The 21,819-nt window shown below is 46.2% G+C and overlaps 1 protein-coding gene across 2 annotated transcripts in view; it reads right to left on the bottom strand.

Moving 5' to 3' along the window:
• Window positions 1–21,819, bottom strand: part of AXIN1 (axin 1) — a 68,020-nt gene that overhangs the window by 24,947 nt on the left and 21,254 nt on the right. For both annotated transcript variants that reach the window (XM_042864279.1, XM_042864278.1), the window contains exon 2: window positions 7,236–7,376. In XM_042864279.1, coding sequence (XP_042720213.1) covers window positions 7,236–7,376 — 141 coding nt within the window. The remainder of the gene's footprint in view (window positions 1–7,235; window positions 7,377–21,819) is intronic.

The raw sequence follows: 21,819 nt of genomic DNA, 5'->3' as shown, positions 1-21,819 counted from the left end.
CCTGGGGACCTTTCACCTGGATCTTTCCACCTTAACGATTCTATGTGTCATGGTCATAAAGGAGGTTGGAGGAAGGGAGGAGGGCCCTGGACAGCAGCACGCAGGCCCTGCTCAGCTCCATGCCCTTGCTGGAGGAGCGGCTGTGGGCTCCGTGGGGAAACTGACCTTTGTAGCAGGAGCCCTGCTCCATGAAGGCCAGCAGCTGGGCTGGCTTCCAGCAGTGTGTGCTGAGAGGGCTCCCAGCTGCCGGTGTTGGGTGAAGCAGTACTGGTGGCAAAGCAGCACTGACCAAGCATGGCTTCAGGGAAAAAAAAAGAAGCGCATTTTTTGTTTTCACCATTGAAACCTTCATGGGATGAGAGGAATGCATCTGAAGTGGAGCTCAGTTATGAGATAAGGAAATGGCTCACAACCTAATGAAGCGGGGTTATGCTGGGAAAAATCAGCTAGTGCAAGACCAAATGCTACCCTAGAGCTTGGCAATTTGGAATGCTCCTCTTTTAATTTGCAGCTTTTGCTTATTCAACGACTGCAATGCCACAGAGCATTCAAAATTAAACACGTTAAAACAAAATAAAACCTATGATTAACGACAAGTGCTTTTGAGCAGGAAGACAAATGACCAAAGAGAAAATGAGCTGGGCTAATTGCAGCCCTGGCTGCTGGTCTCAGGTAATGCAGGAGGAGGAAGAGCACATCTCGGAGCATCACCTCCGCTGCGCCCCGTCAATGACACGGCACGGAGAAGAGCAATTTTCTGGAGCGTTGCTATAACAACGGGCGACGGTGATAGCTTTCATTAGAAAGCTTCATTTTCTTTAATGATGAACCTCCATTTGAGGAATAACTGAGAGTGGCGATGGTTAAGCAGCTCCACTGCACCGAGGCACAGTTTTTTCCAGAAGGGATGGGAACAAAAGGAGTGTGGAGTTACACCAGCTGAGCCTTTGCTGTGCCATGACATGAGGCACTGCTGGTCAGAATCAATAAACAACATTTCAGCCACACAACCCAGGGCACGGACACAGCTCGCCCAGTGCAGCCGCACGGACCCTCAGGGAAGGGCAGCATTGTAGCAGAAGGTGCAATTTTTCTTTCTTTCCTTTTCTTTTTTGGCCTTTTTCTCCCTTTCTTTCTTTTTTTTAATTCTCCCCAGCAGCAGTCCCAGCGGAAAGAGCGACTTTTGTTCAGAGCACAGTAGCGAAAGGCTGATAATGGCCTCTAATCTATCCGGCTTCAAACACATGTTCAGCCCTGCTGTGCTGCCTTTGATGTCATTTTAACTAGATTCCCCAATGCCACCTCTGAACTTGGAACATTCCTTCGTTCAATGTACTGTGCCAACTCAACCAGAGGAAGCAAATTCAAAGATAAGCACTTTAATTTTATCCCAACAAAACCTTATTCAATAGATGGGGGGAAAGCAAGGAAAAGCAATACCGTACTTTTGTTTTCCTTTTGTCAGGTAGCTTACTTTGAGATATTTTCAATAGATAGAGAAATAATATATATATATACTTATATATATAAAAATCATAACTTTTTTAGAGCACGTCTACTTTTAAAAGAAAACTTTCCCAAGCTGTTTTCACTTGTTTCATCATGTGATTTTCTGTAGCAGCAGAAAGCTCTGTGCTAACATGCAGTGGGGGGAGTAAGAGTGTTTCTATAACTCAAGTAGTGACCATCAATTTGTTTGCTATCCCGGAAATGCAGTGGCTGCCTCTCCTCTCTGAACCAACATGCAGGAGCAGGATGGACAGAGGATTTGCTGGTGCTGTGCAGTGGGACTTCATTCACCAGCGCTTTCTTTACTGCTCTCCAAGTCCAACCACTGCCCTATCAAGTTGGAAATGCTTGTTTTGGATCTCTTACATTAAAAAGCTGTTAATATAGCAGAACTCAAGGTCATCCTGGATCACTGACTGCAGGAAAGACAGAATGCAAACCTGCAGAGAAGCTGATGTTTGCTACCAATTACTGTTATTAAAGCACCACTGTCACCAAGGGACCGTTCTCACATCAAAAAGCACAACGGGAAAACCACCAGGAACTCCAGCCAAAGAGCAGTCATTGAAGGAATAGCACTTCATCTGCAAGGTTCTGAAAGAGTAACCACCATCCCATAATGTTCCAGGACACTGCCATGCTTATCTGGGGCAGAGTGGGCAGAAGCCAGGAGCAAGGGCTGCTGCGGTGCCTGGCAGGCGAAGCCTGGATCCCAGCAAGGTGACACCCAAAGGAGGGAGTGATGCTAGTTAGCTGGACTTCAACACTGGCCTGAAGTAAGAGACCTTACCTCTTACTTACTGCCCTAAGCTCTTGCAGAAATAAAGAGCCGCACTGACCTGAGGCTCTTCTGTGTCTGAACTGAAACACCATGTGGCAATTTAATGCACTTCAGCTTCTGCCAGTTGAGTTCACACCTGGAGGTGCCTTAATGTCCCTTGAGTACCTGCTGTGACAGCCCCTCCCATCCAGAGGATGCATTCCCCCCTTTGGAAAGGGTCCTGTCCTTGCCTCTGCCCCAGCTCAGAAGTCCAGAGAGCATCATTCAGGTTTTTGCTAGCAGTTTTCCACAGCAGCCCATGCAGCCTATGGGGAACTCACACTTCCCAAACCCATTTTGCCATGATCAGTAGGATATCAAAGCTTGGAAGGGAGCTGCTGGCAACCACAACACACCAAAGCAAAGGAACACACAGTGCTTGGCATGCATTAGCCTTCTCCTCTGCCCTGACCCGGCTAGCAGTGGAAGATCACACCCAGGCTGCAGGCCATGCTCTCTGTGCTGCCCCAATCTACTGTTAGCACACCAGGGTGCCCCTCAATGATCCCAGGTCTGCATCGTCATTGACCAGACATGTTCTCTTCTGATGTCGGGTCACAGAGGCTCCCACTTGGGATCACACACCATCCACACACCGCCTCTGAGCACAAGCTAGATTTCTTCATTATTGAGCTTGACTGCTATATGTAAACAGCATACATAGGGAAGAAGCTTGCTCATCATCAAATGAAGCTTTTATTGCCGTTTTCCTTAGAGGAGACCTAAATTCAAAGCACCACGACATGCAAGTCTTGTCAAGCAGCAGGAGTCCCCTCTCTAACTTGAATCTGGTTGTTCTTCATTTCTGCTGCCTTGAGCAATTCTGCAAAAATTCCTTTGAAACTCAGAAGGCAGACAGGTTCAGCAATATTATGTGAAACTGTTACAAAATTTGGTAATGAAGGGAAAGTATTCAATGCAGACAGTCTTTGTAAATCAAAAATCAAGGCCATATGTCCAGAACCCTAATTTGAGGATAAATCTGCATGCATTCAGTTTGAAACGCACAAAAGGATCATAGATACACCCTTATGATTTTTGAGACTTACTTAAAAGGAACCACTGTGTGATTGGGCTAGTTATTAGCAGAAGGCAGGATATGTATTTGTGATAATTAAAGTCCTAGAAGCAGCCTATGGTGGGTGCAGAAGGGATAAAATGCCTTAAGGAAGAAGGAACAAAGAATAAAGAGGCACGGGATGGTTAAGCAGAAATTATTCTGCCTGTGAGAGAAAGAAATTATGGCTACTGAAAGAAAAATTAGGAGGGTGAAAAGCTTGGGCATAAATGATCACAACCGATAGCAGGTATAACTATTAGTGCAACCCCATGATCCCAGTGGACCAGTGGAAAAGGAAGTGCTAAAAGCTAATTAGTTTTGAAGAGCTCTCACATCTGTCTCTTCTGATAACAAAGTTCCACGACCCCTGCTAGCTTCAGAGTAGTCCTCCAAATAAATTAATGACTAAGAAGAATCACAGAGGTATGTGACGAGACAGCTGCACTGACTCTTCAAATTAGTGGTCCTCTACAGTTTTCTGTCCCAGTGGCGCTCTTTGCCTCCTGTGCTACTTCAGCCAAGGTCTGCATCCTCCATTTTGCAACACGACATGGATAAGGTGTGAGGTGCTGGTGCCACTGAGGAGAAAATACCCAAAAATTGCTCCTAACAACTCCCTGTCTCCAGAGAGCTAGCAGCAAGCACACTTTTGGCTTGCTTAGAGCCACTGCAGCAGATAGAGAAGTCACCTTATCCACCCGGTCTTTCAGGCTTTCAGAGAATAGGTTCTCTTGTTTGGCATGCTAGCACTGACACACTGCAGCTGTGGAGCACTCCGGTTTGGTTAAGGGCTACAGGGGATGTAAGGAACCTCTGAGGCTGAGACACGGAACGGAGGATAGGAATGCCAGTCCAAACATCCCCACAATGGGAATCCCACCCATCCGAGGTGCTCCCTGCACCATCTCTCCCTGGGGCTGGCTCCTCTGTATGCCACCATTGCCAACCTCACACCTGCTGGATCCTGCAGGCGGGTGTCTCAGGGCAGACCCACAGATCTCAGGTCTGCAGCATGAGCACCGCGAGGAAGGAGGTCCCTGAGGGCCCCTGCCTGGAAGCACAGCTGGCAGCGCTGCCCAAAGCTGGGTGGGCAGCTCACTGTGCCAGCAATCCTCGAGTCAGCAGCCATGCTGCAGATTTACTGGCTCACTGCATTAACCAAGGGCAGCTGGGAGTTGCTGCATCTTGATGGGTAGCACCCATTAAATGGCACTCATGACACAGGCTGGAAAGCTTCTTGAACGAGGTCTGACAGCTCCTGACATTCAGAGACACTAAACTTGCCTCTTGGAGGACTCTGTGTTTACAGCACTGCCATTAATAAAAGTCTCCTAATTCTGTAAACCTGTCATCTTTAGCTATAAGAATCAAAGTGTTTCTGCTCTACAGAAAGACACATCACATTTGAACTATTAAAAAACAGACCAAACATTGAATGCTTTCCCAAAAATCCTTTTTTTTCCATCACAGAGATGCAGCAAGAGCAAGCTCATTACATTTTTTTCCTTCCTTTGCAGAACATCTTTAAGGAAGATATCTCAAAGGTGAGATGCACTGCTCTGTCACAAGGGTAGTAACCTGTAAAAGCAAAAAAGATTTGGAGGGAGCTCCCCAATACGAGCTGTGTAAAAGCAGAATGGTCACCAGATCTAGTTTAGGACTGAAGGAAAAAATCAAGAGCAGAAGTAGAAAGCTCTGAATGGCAGTTCAGAGGACCCTGACAAAGTCATAAGACAATAAATCTCAGATTACTAACTACAAAAGCCATCCAACAACTCCTGTTCTCCAGGTCTGTGAACATGTTCCCCAGTGCAGCTGAGTTTGGGTACAGGACCACAGAGCTCTGTTTGGCTTGGCTGCACAAGGTGCAGGAGAGTATTTCTACCCCTGGCCTCTGGCCTGGCATGCTGTGCCTATGGCACAGATCATGGTCAGACTAGTGAGAATTCCCACTCAGCATAAGAATATCCTGAATTTACAGAAACAATTATTTCATCGACAACCATCAAGTTAAGAGCCAGGCTAGTACCCAGCCCATGTTCTGTACTGTTGTTAGAAGTAATCTACTGAATGGACAGAATAGCAAAACAGCATCTATAGAAAGGTCATCAGCCAAAATCTCCACATCACCCAGAGGACCAGCAGAACGGCACAGTGAGTCCTGCAAAGCTGATGCCCTTTGGGGTCTCAGAAGTCTGTTGCTGGCTGGGCAGAGATGAATGCCTTCATTCTCAAAACTCCAGTTTTGTGGTGAGTCTCTCAGGCTAACCTACAGCTGTTGGCTCCCCAGAGAGAGACTATCAGGATTTTCAGGTATTTGTGACACAGATGTGAAAGTTTTGGCAATTCTGTAAAAAAGGAACGGCAGATGCTGCTTTATTCACACAGCATATGGCACACGCACTGTCCTCCGTCTCTGCATCACCAGACTTTTGCAGGTGGATAATGTCATACAGATGGCCTGGATTCCTATGTACTTTTATGAAGTTTTGTGCTGTACGTCTGGCAGTTAGATGACAACACCTTGTAGCTCCCCAGATGGTTTAGTTTTAAATCTGTGGCAGAGCAAGCAGGCTCCTACAGGCATGTAAGGCCTAACCATGATGTGGAGATTCGTCAGTTTCAGTTTTTAAACACTCCTGAACCATCAAAGCCACACAGTGAGCGTTTCAATTGTGAAGTACCCAACTGAGGATGAGCTCCTGGTGCACCAGCCTTTACCATCTTGCCATGTTATGCACAGGTGGACAGCCTCCAAATCTGTGATAACAAACCAACAGGTAACAAAGCACATCCTGGATTGGAATTATAATGTAAAAGATCCTACCTGACCTCCAAGACCGATTTTGTCACCTCAACACATGCAGCAAATCCAGCATGTCCAGCACAGTCCTGCTGGCACATGCTTGCAGAGAGGACAGAAAGTCAGCAGGATCCTCTGCCAGCTCTGGATGCCAGAGCTCTCTTCTTTTAGAGTACACTTTTACTGACATCCTATAGCCCAGTACAGTCCTAGTCAACATCTCCTGTCTTTAAAAGTTCCTCAATCTACTTAATCTTTCTATTACACAGTCTTAAAGAAATAATTTGATACTTCCTTGCTTAACTTTTACAATGTGCTTTGGAGAAAAAGCTGCTTCTAGGCATGAGCAAGGCACACAACAGTGAAGGCAGCACTGTAATTTTGCAGTGAGGAACCTGGATGTGAGCCCAAAGTCCCTTCAGATACTGTCCTAAACCCAGGTTTGTGCTGTGATTCATTATACAAAATGAGGGTGACTGGACACAGAGGTACAACTAAAATGAAATTCTGCCTTAGCTTTGGATAAGAGGGATGAGGAGTTTCCCGAGCTGCATTCCAGCAAAACACACTGGAATTCTTAATGCATCCCTTTTTTTTTTCCCCTCAGTAATCAGCCACCCAAATGCTGTGGTTTTCAGGAGCAAGTGGGAAGTTTGAAAAGATAAAAGACATGAAAAGGAGCAGTCTTGATGGGGTTGCCATCTGATTCATCCTAACAAGGAGGAACCTGAAGGGAACTCAAAGAGAGCTCACATCTATTTGCACTTGGCAAGAAACACTGTCAGAACTTCTACCTCATTTGTTTTAGCTCACTTAATTCATTTGATGTTGCAGATGTTCCCAGGAACAGCAAGGCTGCGTAGCCAGCATGGTGACAAAACTACTCCACTTGAAAGAAAGCTGGAATGATCGTGACCTTGGTCTAGTCAGATACTCTGCCCAACACCACCTGCTGCAATGTCAGACTAACACAGAAACAGCACCAGCACTAAAAAACCCCACTGTTCTCCCATTAATTGTCACATCGGATCAAAGCTACTTACATGCTGCTGTCCGTCAGCGACATCGTATCTGCATCACTGGACATGCTCTGCTGCTCGCTGTCGTTGGCGCTGGTGGCTGGTGCCATGGCATATCCCGTGTTGACATAGTAAGGGTTAACAGGTTCTCTCCATGACCCATGCCTGGAAGAAAAACGTAAGTGTCAAATTAAAAGGACAGAACCTTGACCCTGCTCTGCTGGGTTCTGTGCACCGCAGCGCGGAAGGGCTCTGTCCTACAGCCCCAGTGTTGGTGACACACTACAGAATAAACTGTGTTGTCATATTAAGTTGCATTGATAAAACCATGAACAATATGACTCATAGCTGGAAGCCAAAGGGAATTCATGAACTAAGGAAGATGATACTTTTAGAGCTGAAGAGAGAGATGGAACAAGACTACATGGCAGAAGTCCAATTCACATCAGGATTTATTGCATCCATTGGATAACTGCTTAGCATTGACATTTTATGAGCATGGCAGGACATCTAAAAGCAATATCTAGATTATGAGACATTATCTTTCTTAGTAAAAGTAGGATTCTTTCTACTCTTCCAAGGTAAGCATGACTCACTGATTTAATGTTTGCTCTCAGGTCCTTCCTTACCTCACTCTAACATGTTTGCCAAGGCAAGGAATTAAAGTCAGGAATGGCAGTTGCTTGCAAAGTGGAACCTGCAGCCAACCTCAAATGTCACACCAGGGTACATCAAACACTTGCAAATTCCACTAGCAAGGACCATCTAATAGCACTGGCTTTTCCAATGGACAATCTAGGCATGAATCTACAGAGGCTACTTTGTACACAGCACCAGGCCTTGTCCTGCAGGCAGGTTATTCAAGTACATCTGCAAACAAGCCAACTTCCTTAAACAAAATGGCTGGGTGAGAGAGCATCTGCATGAGCTACCTTGAGGAGCCAGTTCCTTCCTTGGAAGGAGATCTGCACTCCTGGTGAAGAAACCTGTGAAACAAAGCAAACAGATCCCTTGCACTGACTGCCACTGGCAAAGGAAAGCTACAGCTACCAACATGCCTCCAGCTCCAGCACACATCACACCAGCCATGTCACACAGGCATCATATTGTCACTGCAAGTCATTTTGCAATTTGCCAGAAAGAGGAACAAGCTGAAACATTCCTACAGGCACAGCAGCAGCATTTAATTCCCCACTCGCCCTGCCTGCACCGCTGCATGAAGAACACACATCCTGAAGTCTATGAACGCTGCAGCTTTCCAAGCTGTTACCAGCACTGAAAATCAGAGTAACATTTCATTCCAGATCTCCACATTCAGCATGATCTGTCATTTAGAAACTCAGCAACATGCTCCCAGTTGATGCAGCTCATTATGGACCTTGAGCAAAGGCTTCCAGGGAGGGCACACCACGCAGCTTGTGCTTCCCAATTCTGCTGTGAAAAGCTTTTCCAGCTGTACTGCAGAGGTCAAAGTCCTACAGACAAAAGCAAAGTCACTGCTCTGATGAATTTACCTTTAGATAAGACCAAAAAAAGCCCCAAACCAAACCATGAGAAACGCACAGATGGAAGCACTGCAGGCGAGGAAGACAAAGGCAAAGAGACAAGTTGGCAGTTTTGGCATATCTTTATGAGTATGAACATATGATAACCATCACCTGGGTACTGATCATCACCTGATCTCACTACACTGGCCAATAAATGAGCAGAGACTTGCATACAGCTCATTTGAGGTAGAGGTTTTCAGAATGATTTATGAGTACTATGGGATTTGGAGTACGTGGATGGAAGCACTATCAAAGCAATTTAGAACTGAGTCAGACAGGGCTATAGCTTTCACACTGCTAGGGTGAATAGTTTCTATTCATATTCACCCTGCCTCTTTGCTCCCAGAATCAGAACCAAACAATTTTCCTTGTAATATAAGGGGTCAGGACACCAGCATGTTCATAGGTCACAAACATTTTTTTACTGTTTTAGGCCCATCATCATGTCTGATAGAAGCTATTTCACCCCTGTTCTCACAAAGAGAAAACCAGTATTTTGCTTACCACAAAACAACAAAAACTCCAAGCTGCTTCTCCTTAGATGATAGAGCTCAGCATAGAAGCAGAGTAAAGAGCATCCAAAACTGAGTCACTTGAGGGTTATCACTACTGTTTGAGGCAAAGGGATTTTTGTGAGCTTCTGTCACTCTGCTGTAGCACAGAGTTGGCAGTGTTGGAATGCTTACCTGTGCCCAGGGATGGTGAGTCACCACAGACCTTTTCAAGCACACCAACTTTCTGACTGTCACTTCAAATATGCACTGATGCAAACTTATTTCTATATCCATCAGATTTCCAAGCAGATTTCTAGGGCAAATATTTAAGGCTGGAAGTAATTTGATCAAGTTTGCCCTAAAAAAGCAAAATATAATAAGTGAAAACCTTCCAGCACCCATTCACCAGCTCTCCCCTTGCATAATGGTCAGTTCTGAATATTAAAGGAATGCTGTGCCGTGTAACCTTCCTGTCAAATCTGATATGACAGTTGCATGATGGAGGCAGATAAAACCTCTTAAATTGAGGTGAGAATGATGGATAGGTGAGGCCTTCCCTGCAGGCAAAGAGAAGGATGCTTTTTGGATAACCCAATTAAAATAGAACACCAAATTCTAGTGGACCTTTTGTCAGGCATCTCTGGAAGCAGCATGGATTATTTTAGCAGTATATTAAGAAAGCACTGTGATATGCAGAATAAAATGCACAGATCAATCAATTTCTCCTTTGTATTCGTTGATCACTTACAAGGGAACGAACACACCTCCTAACACCCCAGAGCAGCCCCGCTGATAAGGCAGTGCTTCTACACACTGGGATGTACAAGGTAAACAAAACCCTGTGGGGTTTTTCATCACCTTAACCTATCCCTCCACTTTTGGGAAACAGCAGAATTTGAATCTGCAGCTTTTAGTGCACTTTGCATGGGAAAAAAGTTCAGCTCCTCCTTTCTGGAGCTCTTCTGGTGTGTCTGCTGGGTGGAAGTTGCAGGTCATGATCACAGCCCTGCCATGGCTGCTGAGCTCTGTGCCCGTGCCATCTGTCCTGGCCAGCTGCACCAGCAAGGTGCTGGGGCTGCACAATCCATCTAGGAGCTCAGCTCTGCTGCTGCAGGCAGCTCAGAGCTCCCATCTTCTGCCCGGGAAGGGCAGCTCAAGTCTATATGTGGCTCTTGAGCACCCTCCCCAAGAGCAGCCAAAGGCATGGGGATGCTGCCACCTCTCCTTTTGGAGGGGGCACCCCAAGAGCCACGTCCCCATCACAAACCTGTCCCAGGCATTCAGGGGACAAACATTCAACTCCTATTGCTAATAACACACACTGAGGGAACTGAGTAGTGTAGCCTGGAAAAGGAGGTGCAGGGGAGGCCTCATTTCTCCCTACAACTATCTCATAAAGGAAGCTCTACTGAGGTGGACGTCGGTCTCTCACACAATAAGCAATGGGACAAAAGGAAACAGCCTCAAGTTGCTTCACGGGATGGTTAAGAAGGATATTAGGAAAAAATTATTCACTGAGAAGGTTGTGAAGCCTTGGAACTGGCTGCCCAGGGAAGCAGATGAGTCACCATTCCCGGAGGTGTTTAAAAGACACGTAGATGTGCTGCTCAGGGACACGGTTTAGTGGTAGACTTGGCAGTGCTAGGCTAACAGTTGGACGTGGTGATGCTAGCAGACCTCGGTTCAACCTGATTCTGTGATTCTATCGATATGCAGCTCCTTTCTCGCAGCCTCACAGCTTCCTGCAGGCCAGAGCCCCGGGGTGCAGCAGAGCAGACAGGCACATGCACAGCAGCAGGCCCGGGGCTCTGAGCCTCCTCCCTCCTCTTCTCGCCAGGAAGCAACCAGTGGCGCAGATGAGAGCCTGGTTCTGTCGTGGGGCTGAAGGAAGGCTGCCTTCCCTCCCCTCCAGCAGCACAAAGAGTTTTAAGAGTTATTGGGTATGAGCCTGAGAGGGCTGGAGGAATTCAGGAGGTAACAGCGAGCAGATGGGCGCCTCATGGCACTCTGCTGTTCGGCAGCCGGGACACAGAGGCTCTCCTGGAGCACTGCACAGGGCTGTGGTTCTTCCACCGAGAATGCAGGGAAGAGTTTGGTCACGACTGTTGTATTTAGCTAAAATTACACACTTAAGCATGTATACAACAGGGATTACTTCCATTTTAGCTCTGCCTCTAATACATCAATGCAAATGTAAACTTTCAGTAAGCGTAAGTACATGGAAAGGGTATAAGATTTCAAAGCAATCATAACAGGTTACATTACTTTTAAGGAATCCATCTGTATTCAATCCTTCTCTTAATGTTCCCTCTCCCTGACAACTCTCTTCAGCTGGCTCATATCACTATTTGAATGTTTTGTGCTGTGCCTCTGAAGAACGCTTTCAACATCTATTAGCAGGAAAACATTAAAGGAACATGGAGTCTAACAAAAAACTGGTCACTTCTGATCTGGGAGGGGAGGCTGCTTTAAAAGGGATTCAGACACACTTGGAGCGTTTTGAAATGTCAGCTAAAAACTTCACATACCAAGCTCTATGTGCTGATAAGGGCAATAAAAGGAAAGGTGAGCATTTAAAGTTAGACTTCACAAAAATTCCTGCAGACTTCTGCATTCATTTTAGACCAGAAGTGCAATGAACTTTTTTGAAATTAACATGTAACATTTCACACGTTGCAGAAATAAAGCCTTTCTCCTCTGCAGCTCTCAGTTGTTCAGCCTTCAAAGCAATCGCACGAGGAACAGTTCTAACAAAGATCAGAGTGACCCAAGCAAGTCAGCCCGACCGCTGCCTTTTCTTTTCATACAGCTCTCCACTGATCACTGTCAATTCCACTGCTACTGACGGGGGCCAAAACTTTTAGGAAACGAGTAAGCATTTCCCTAAGGTTTCCTCATGTCTGTTCAGAGTTGATTTTGCATAGCCCTTTATTTTGCAGAATCACAGAATGGTTTGGGTTGGAAGAGGCCTTTCAAGACCATCTAATGCACACCTCTGCCATGGACAGGGACACCTCTTGCGAGATCAGGCTGCCCAAAGCCTTGACTCGGAACACTTCCAATCCTGCTCCTCAAGCCAAGACCAGCACACAGCATGAACGTGAGCACCACCACGTTTCAGAGCTTCCACTGAAGTGAGAGGAGAGTTTGGGGTAACAAGACCAAAGACACAGATTACCTGGAGCTCCCACCTGCACCATGAATCTCTTAGAACCATTCTTTCCCTTACAGCTTTGGATTCTTACACATAACTTCAAGCTCCCATGTATTTCAATTCAATTCAAAGATGCGAAAGTGCTCAATTTCTGCCAAACATGCTGCTCTTTGTGCAAAAAAGGCAGAACTGGCATGCTCTGGGGAAGAACTGTATCACCATCAGCATCCATGGTGGGAGAAAGACTCAAACACCCCGTCTGCAAAGCCAAATCCACACAAAACAGTTATCAACTGGGACATTCCTAACCCCATGCCATATTCTGAACCTTCAGTCATCAGAGGTTGGGTGATCTCTTTTTTTTTCAATAGGGAGAAGTCCCATTTTCCAGACAGCTTGAGCAGTGAGGTGGTTGATGATCACCCAAACTTCATGAGCTGCCTTGAGAAGCTCTGTGCTGCAACAGAGGGGATACATCCCTGAGAAGCACATCCTAGCAAACAGGCTCTGCAGAAGCTCAGGATCTCTCATCACAGCAATGGGCAGCTTACCGCAGTTATGCAGCTCTAATACTCCCCCCCTGCACAATAACCTTGTGGCAAGACGCAGCTCCAAGTTTCCTCTTCTGGGTTGATGCCATTAAAACAGGGCCCAGAGACCACAGGCCCATGCTGCAATTCGGTGAGACCCAGTCACCAAATGTCTGTTCCCCCCCTGCTCCCTTCCTACGTTTACCTCTACCAACAAGTGGGTAGCTGTCACATCCTTCATCCCATGGAGCCACTCAAAGCCAATCAATCAAATTAAAAGGTGAGCATGTTAGCTTATGATGTATGAGCTGAAGCAAACAACTTCAGCAAACTGAAACAGCACACACTATTAAACAGTGCAACAATCCAGAGTGGCAGGGTCACCTTTAAACCAGAGATTAGAAAGGTATCTGCAGAGAAGTCTGACTGGCAACAGTTACACACTGGTCCACCTCAAGTTTCAGTTTCCAACCCAGGGTACCATCAGCCGCCACCAAACATTGCAGCGTATCGGGTATAAAACTATCAGAGATGCCCCAAAGCGTTCACACTGCGTGTTCTGAACCTAAGAACAAAACGCCTGTGAAGATGTAACGCTAAAACCTTTACTCCTGACAGGATTTAACCTGCTCCAAAGACGCAAAGCCTAGTCAGGAGGTTAATATTGGGGATTAGCTGATAATTTGATTGCAAATCCTCAGGGTTCCTCCACTTAAAACTCTTCCCAATTACCATGGGCACTCAGATACCGCTGTGCATCTGAACTTCACCACTGCCAATGTCAAGCTAATCACACGTGTTCTAAGCAAGGGCAGCTTCTTCAAAGATCACATCAATTCTGGACAAGTTAATCTGTTCTTTGAGGTCTCCAGATGGCTCTCACCAAGAAGACTTCTAGCTCTGCAGCCTGAGAGCGCGGCAGCCCAAGCGCTCTGTAGAGCATTACAAAGAAACCAGATCAAAGTTCTGTCTTAAGAGAAAAAAAAAAATGAAATCTGAAGTTTGAAAAGCAACAGCAGCCTGTCACTTGTAGGCTTAAAGATGACTCCTGCATGCTCCAGCTATCAGGGAATTTATGATTACAGTCTGGCTTTTAAAAGCCGATGAAAAAAAATGACGCTCTTTAGCACTCCTTGCCTTTGCAAATCTGTATCTCCTTCCGCGCTTATTCATCCTCCCACGCTGGAGGAAGAAGGGAAATAAATAAAAACTTCACTAAAAGTACAGATAAGAGCTCTTCTCTTTCTTTCTAAGGCATTCAATTCCATTTCAGGAATACACTGAGATTATTTTATGGGGACCTTCAGTAATTATTGCTTGGTATTAAAGCACGACTACAAAACCAAGATCTAACAACCCGAGTTTCCAACTTGAATCCCTTTGCATCTATCAAGGACAAACTGCTTCCAAGGACTATGGTACAGAAGGTGCATTCCCTGCAATTAAGTGATTTAGATCCCAACAGAGGCAAGCCTATGCAACCACTCTGATGGAGCTCTACATATTGCTCATTAATGATAGACGTAAACTCAAAACTGTAACAGCCTTTTTTTCCCCACACGATAAAGTCAAATCGATCCTAAAAACAATGCGCATCTTCCCCGGGATATGACCAAAAAGCTCATTTACTTAACAGCTCAATGCACAAGGAATGAATTGGAAAAAATAATATGGGCAACACAATGTCTGCACATCAATTAACAAGCTGCTTGGATCTCCCTGGAATAAGCAAAGGCAGCGGACTTGTCTTCAGGTTTTGTTCTGCTATCTAACAGGAACAGGTATCATTTCAACCTATCAGTCCGCATTCACACCACAGCACAGCTTTTTTAAGAAAATGACATTCCCAGTATGAACCTTTATCCAATATGAGAGACTGTCATATGAGAGGGGGAATTTTTTATCAAGTGCGCCAGGTATCCGCCTGCAATAACTGCAATCTGAGCCTTGCTGCTGTGGATTAGCACGGCAGACTGAGCCCTGAGACCGCCACTGTGCCCACAGATGTGGTCCCAAAGAAAGCCCTCTGCTCAGCTATGGGGCCTGCTGGGACCCTGTGCCTCTGTGCCCGATTCCTCCTCCCTGGGCACGCAGGCTGGGAGTTGTACATGGATCACACAGGGAATGCCTCTTCTCAGCAGAGGCTCTGCTGAGGGAAGAAGAAGCTGAGTGAGCTACCCTTGCTCCCACCCCACAGCACCCCACATCTGCTCCATGGGCTCGAGTGGGGCCTGGGTGCAGCAAATGGCTTCCAAACGCCTGGCTCTGAGAGGACAGGGAAACGCAGGGCTGTACCTGGGTCTGCTTGTAACCTGAAGGCGGCAGCGGCTCCTCTTAGAAACACCACCGCCTGCAAGCTATCAAATTAATCCCGGGATTTCAACAGCTTTTCTACATTATTTTTCATCTCGACCAAACCACAAATTTACTTAATGACTAAACCAGGCAAGCAAGCACTTTGTTTTCCAGGCAGCGGGGACCTTTCTGACCGGCTCCAGGTTTTCAGCACACACATCTGCCCAGCGTCACGCCAGGGAAGGGCTGCTCTGGGGCACCAGTGGCACTCCTTGGGCTCCCACACCCAGCGTTGGGACTGCAGCGCAAGCAGACGAGCCAGGCCGCCAGTCAGGGCTGCCCTGGCCGAGCCAGGGCCAGGCAGGAGGAATACAATAAGAACACTGTGTTCCAGGAATTATTGAATAAAGAAGAGAGCATGCTTTTGGCCGGCAGGATCCAGCGCTATAATTCTGTCTGCCGCTTTTCTTCCCCGTCTGAAGCAACATTGTTTGTCCACGCTTTTCTGAAATGGAAAGTATTTCCTCTTCTTGACTCGTTCCAAAGAAAGATCTGAGGAGGCCTGGTAGAACCAGGCGTAACTGGGGATTCTCCAGCGCCTCGGCTGCTCCTTGCCAACACTTCTGCTCAACAAGAAAGGCCTTACAAGATAAATTACGAGCAGATTTCTCTGCAAGCCCAGAAACTTAAGACCAGAGCCTGCAGGATGAGTAAGTTTTTGGATGGGAACAAAACATCCAGCTCTGGCTAAAGACTTCAGTGCGTTTCCTCTCCTTCCTCTGCACCTACGGAGCCTCTTGTGCACTCCAGAACAGGGCACGGTGCAGCTCTGTGCCCACAGCTCTGTGGGCCACGCTGGGGAACCGGAGCCCATGGAGCCAAAGGGCACTCCGGGCATCCTGGCTCTGTGCCTCCTTACACCACTGAGCTTTCAGGGAGGGAATAAAAACCAGAAATGCAATCTGCAGTCCAGATTGCTTCCAGGGATGAATTTCCTGATACTCAAATCAAAGCAGTGGTGTTGCTGATGGCTGAAATGAAAGGGGAAGATACGCAACTCAAGTGGGTTCCATTTGATAAAAATGAGTTGCAATGTTGAGGTTAAACTTCTTCCCTGCATCATTGGGCCACTTAGGCTGAGCTGGACAGCCACAGACTTACCAGCCCCAATTAAATCCTCACTGAAATATCAGAAGAAAGTATAATCATTACCGATTTATTGCCAACAAGCTTGGTATTTTAGTGAAATTACAAATTTTGGTGGCAGAAGAAACAATGATGCCATATTTGAACAGCTGTGAGGCCTGTCTCAGCCCTTCAAAACAATCTAGGTTTGTTTACAAAGCACTCTGACGAAGACCTGCTAATGATGAGGTGCACAGGACTACTGAGGGATTCCTAGTACTAACAGTGCAAACAAAAACCCCCTTCTTTCACTGAATAAGGTCTGCCATGCCAACACACACGAAGCAAGATGTCTGCCTCCAAGCACAGCCACTCACCGGTGTCTTAACTCCCCCCAAAAGAATGAAGCATTCCCCCATGAACCTTCGGGGGGACCAACATCCAGACCCAGCTGGAAACAAAACCAGAAACCTGGAGGGCTGGTGAGGGCTGGCAGAGATAAAGCTGAGAGCTGGAATTTTGTGGTTCTCCCAGAGGGGAGATTCAGCTGATCAGAAACATCCTAATCTTCCCTCTCCACGTACATTAAAGGTCAAGAAGTAGGATCAGATATTGGCAGCACATGACGAAAACCACTCAAAAGGACCTTCCCAAAAACATCTCATACTTTCTCATTCAAAGGTCCTAAAGGGCTTCTTTAACTTCACTTCAATATAGGGAGCACGTTTAAGTTTAAAGCCAGGAGACCAATAGATCAGGGCAGGATGGCTCCCCCACACCAGACTTCTGTCCCCATCTCCCACTTTAGAATGAGCAGCACTCCATAGGCACCAGCTGACTGCCACCGTGACAGAACAGTGGGTCTCGGCAGTGCAGCACATGGAACAGCTTCTCCAGCAGCTCTCTGGAGTCTCACAAGCTCCACAAAGGTGGCTGTTAAAGGATGCTTGTTGGATCACATCAACAAACGGCAAGCTGTACCAACAGCAAAATGCTGGCAAGCTGCAAATTTTCAACCTTCTCCATCATTTACTGCTTGACTCTGAAGAGACCTCAGCATCATAACTCAGCCTTCTGGTCTCCACTGGGAGCTGGCAATCGGGTGCTCCTTTCTCCCTCAGACCGACCTGACATGCACGACGTGGTGGCTGAGGCAAGGTCAGGGTGGACTGAAGGGTAGCAGCCTTGACAGGGGCCATCAGGGAGTGACAGCAGAGATGGGCCCTTGGTGAACTGTGCAGTAACAACCAGAAGGAACGAAACACATAAAAACTGGGTCTGAGGAAGACAGAGACCATTAAAGAGGATCTTGCCCTTTCTACACATGCGTTTTAATTTTTGCTTTTAAAGAGTTTAGCAGACTGACAGCAAATAATTTACTACTGTTCCCTGGGAAACAGGCACACAGCTGTTACTGAGTCTTCCTTTTAAGTAAAGACTAAAGTAATTCTTTTTTAGATGGAGCAGAATTCAGTCCCGGCCGCAGCTTTGGGACAGTCCCCTAACTGGGACCTGGAAGCCAAATGATACATGGCTGCATCGAAATCACAGGTCACATTTTTAAATGATTGATGAAATCGGAGGATTCTGTTTCTAAATTCTGGTAGCTGCACATTTACAAACAGATCTAAATTCAGCAGTAAGAACACCTGAGATGTGCAGTACCTGAAGGCAGACAGCACAGGTCTGTTGGCAATGCTTATTTAAGGCATAGAACTCAAAGAGAAGGGCTTTGTTAGGCACCTCTGCTCCAGAACATGGCAAAGACCTTCAGCTTCAGTGAGAGCAGCAGGGAAGCCTGGTTGATACGCACTCCATTCCATTACAGTGCTAAACCACCACACAGGGCAGTCATGTTTGTTATTTCTGTATGCACTTTACAGCAAGTAAAACCTCACTTTAGGAACTATGCTGAGGTTTGTTGTTATTTTTGCCTTGTAGAATTCTTCTGTTTTACTTCTCTTCCATTAGAACAGGCAGATATATGAGCTTTTACCTTTATTACACAAATTCCACAATATCTTTTCATCTGGTATGCATTATTGTGGGAATATATATGAAGTACTATGTCCATTTGAAGCGCTGTAAAAGAGCTGTTTGAACTCTCATTCCATTCCTACATATCTTTATGCAATTAAAACCAGTTGACAGTTCTATTTAGGAAAAATAAGCAACAATGCAAGCAATCTGCCTTTTTGTTCTAAATATCTTAGCCACTGTCCAGATAAAAGCCAGCTGTGTGGATTTTAACCTCAATTTCTTAAAGACACAAGCCTAGATGACCAAACTCTAAGCACTTCTGATACGCTTTTGCCCCCTCCAGAATCCTGGGGTACAGATTGCCTGCTGACACTCAGCCAAATGGCAGAGGGGAAGGAGGCTCCAAATACACTGTGATAATTAGCAAAAACTGGAAGGTTTGTGGAGGTTGAATGCTGTGAATAATGTCAGGGCTGAGGCAGATCTCAGCCTTGACAGGCCAGCAGAAAATCAGCATGGAGGAGAGATGTTACAATGGCATCAAGTGCTCAAGGAGGCTTTACAACAACGTGTTAGGGCTTAAATACTTTCTCCTTAACACAGCAGGGCAAAGCAACCTATTGTTTAGAAATAAATGAAGTCTTCTGCTCACCTCCCTGGTAGCTGGTACACGCTATTACTGATCCTGCACTACCTCTGCAGAACTTAACGTGCCCAGGGCTCACGAGAAATGGATTGACATCCTTCTTTTCCCTCCTCTTTGTACTTTATCTAGCTTACATCACTCAAATGTTATACTGAACACAGCATAATTCACTCTGCTGGAGATTCTCTGCGGCACTTCTCACAAGTGAATCCTGTGTTTATTTGCAATGTTATTCCAGAGGAGGGAAAAGCTCTTATCCTCTTGCATACAAAAAGCTAACGTCAATGCTGAAATAGTCAACATTTTCTCAAAATCTGCTTTATTTGAAATGCTCTGGGCCTAACACTCAGCATTTTATGTCTGCCTTACATGCTCTTGCTCAGTTCAGTAAATCGGAACTGGGGCCTTCAGTTGAGCACAGCAAATCTGCAGCATGCACAACAAGGATGGTTCCAGGAACAAGAGCTGCCTTGCAGTATGTCTCTGGCAGAAACCAGCCACTAAGTTCTCTGCTTGCACCTTCTGCCTCTTTTACTGCGTGGCCTTTCAGAAAAGCAGGAGGTAATGCAGGTGCCTGGTACCCTTTGCTTTCGACCCCTCCTCTGTTAGCTCCCATAGCACCTGCCAGCCCATGCACTGAACTAAGCAAGCAGCCTGAAGAAAAAGTCTGCCATCACACACATCAACAAGCAGCTGCAAGAGGAGAAGAAAAGGTTATGAAATTCCACGAGATAGCACCTTGCATGAGACCTGGTGTCCCACGTCTATGTGGGACAAACATTCACAGCACCTCTCTCCCAGTTAGTTTTATGGCTTTAACAACAGAGTTACGATCAGTTCACAGCCTTCCTCTCTGAGGTGAACAGGGTTTCTCCTCTCCATCCTGCAATTCATTTGCATACAAGGGAATTCTACCCTGTTGTCAGAATCTGCTGAGATTAGTGGGTTATATTTCTTTATGAGAGGAAAGTGACAGGCATGCAGATACAGCACACCAGGGAAGCTTTTCCTCCTGCATAAAGGGGTAGAACAGAGGTTGAAGAGGCACCCTCCAGCTACAGCACCTGAAAACTCCTGGCAGCATCGGAAAGCCCCTTTCCAGGTTCCAACACTCTCTCTGGCCTCCCTCTTGGTAGCTGCTGGAGGATCCTGCTCTCCTTACCTCTTCCCTCCTCCCAGTCTTTCCCCCCAAAGCTGGTTTTTGTTGCTGTTGTTTCTTATTATTTTTTTCTGAGTTCCTTTTCCAGAGGATTGGAGAAAAGAGGTGGCTCAGCCAGCAAGGAGCGTCTGAGCCTCCAGAAACAGGAGCTGCAGCAACAGGAATTGCAGTTTTCAGCCTCTGAAGTCTCAGCCACGACCATCTCACATATGCTTCTCAGAGAATCTTGCTGCCAGAATCCACAACAGAGCTTGTACGATTTTCAAAAGCTTACAGTTTAGCCAAATTTGGGTGGTTTCTCACACGGCCAGCAAAAGGTATGTTCAAGCTGCCATGCCAATCCCACCCCCCAGCAACCCACTTGCCAAATGGTACATGCCTGCTTCAAAGAGGAAAGTTGGAAGGTTATCAATGGAAAGTAAATTGTAAGAGTCTGACATGAGCAAAACAATGTAATTTCCTCCTCCTCTATTTTTGCTAAAATTTGCCAAAGTAATTCAGCCTTAGGCAGAACCTCAGTGTGGAAGAACACCAAACATAAGTCTGATAAAGATATGAGCAACTAGAACGAAGTTTTATATAATGGGAAGTGTTAGGCAACCACGACGGCTGCCAGCTCCGCCTATATAGTAAATGAGTGATATTTTAATATCACTATTAACTCCCCCTTCAAAACTACAAGTGAGACTGCAACGTGAGTCATAATATCCTTGGCATCAATTTTGATCGCAAAGTTGATGAAAGCAACCGTCCCCAAACCTGTGTGTGAAAATGTAGCTGAATTAATCAAAACATGCAGGAGCTTGTGACATCAGTGTCTGAGCCTGTGAATCTGCATTTACAGCTGTGAGACTCTTGCATGACATGATGTGACAGCAGAGATGCTCGGCCTGTGCTTCTGCTGGCAGCACCTTGTCCCATCCAGGGAAAAGAGAACAATATTCTCCAGCAGTTCATATTAAAGGATGGATCTTTTGGATCTCTGTATATATCCATGATGTACAATTCACGTCTGAGTAAGTGAGCCAATACCCGTCAGGGTTTATTCTCTGGGAGAAGTGAAGGGTTCCTCAGAACAAAGAAATACCTGCACATTTCCCTGAATGCAGCCATCCCCCGAAGATGAAGGGGCCGTGCACATCCACGAGCAGCTGCCTCTGGGATCAAGGAAAAGAATCTTCATTTACTGTCAGAAAAGTGATTGCATGCAAAGGCCTTTTAGGGATTTTGTTCTTTACTGCAGAGGAAATACAGGGCCATGACTTGGGCCCCACTGCTGGAAAGAACACCAGCGCCAAAGACGACTTTTGCAAAGTGATAAAACACTGACACCGAACTTCACTGGAAATGTGGTGAGAATCCAGACAGGGATTTCACTCCTGCATGCTGTCTACTCAGCTGTTGGCCTGAGAGGGGAGATTGGATGTGAGGACCAGGGAGAGTGAACTGAGCAGTAGGAGAGAAGTGGAGTGCAGTGGCTTCATGAGGAAAAAGCTGATACTAGCTGGGAAATACAAAAAAACCTTTGCCTCTCACCATCCTGACTATTGCAGAGCGAATGAACTGCAGAAGGACGTGCTGGTGATGTGCTGGTGAGCATCAGGTCCTACAAAACCTCATCTAATCCCGACCAATGCCACTTTTTCAAGTGATGAGCACTACCAGCCAAGGCCATCCA

This window comes from Lagopus leucura, unplaced genomic scaffold, assembly GCF_019238085.1.
Source record: "Lagopus leucura isolate 7727_CA_CO unplaced genomic scaffold, USGS_WTPT01 Super-Scaffold_760, whole genome shotgun sequence".
NCBI lineage: Eukaryota > Metazoa > Chordata > Aves > Galliformes > Phasianidae > Lagopus > Lagopus leucura.
The sequence above is the reverse complement of the archived record's forward strand: the minus strand, read 5'-3'. Positions and strand labels throughout refer to the sequence as shown.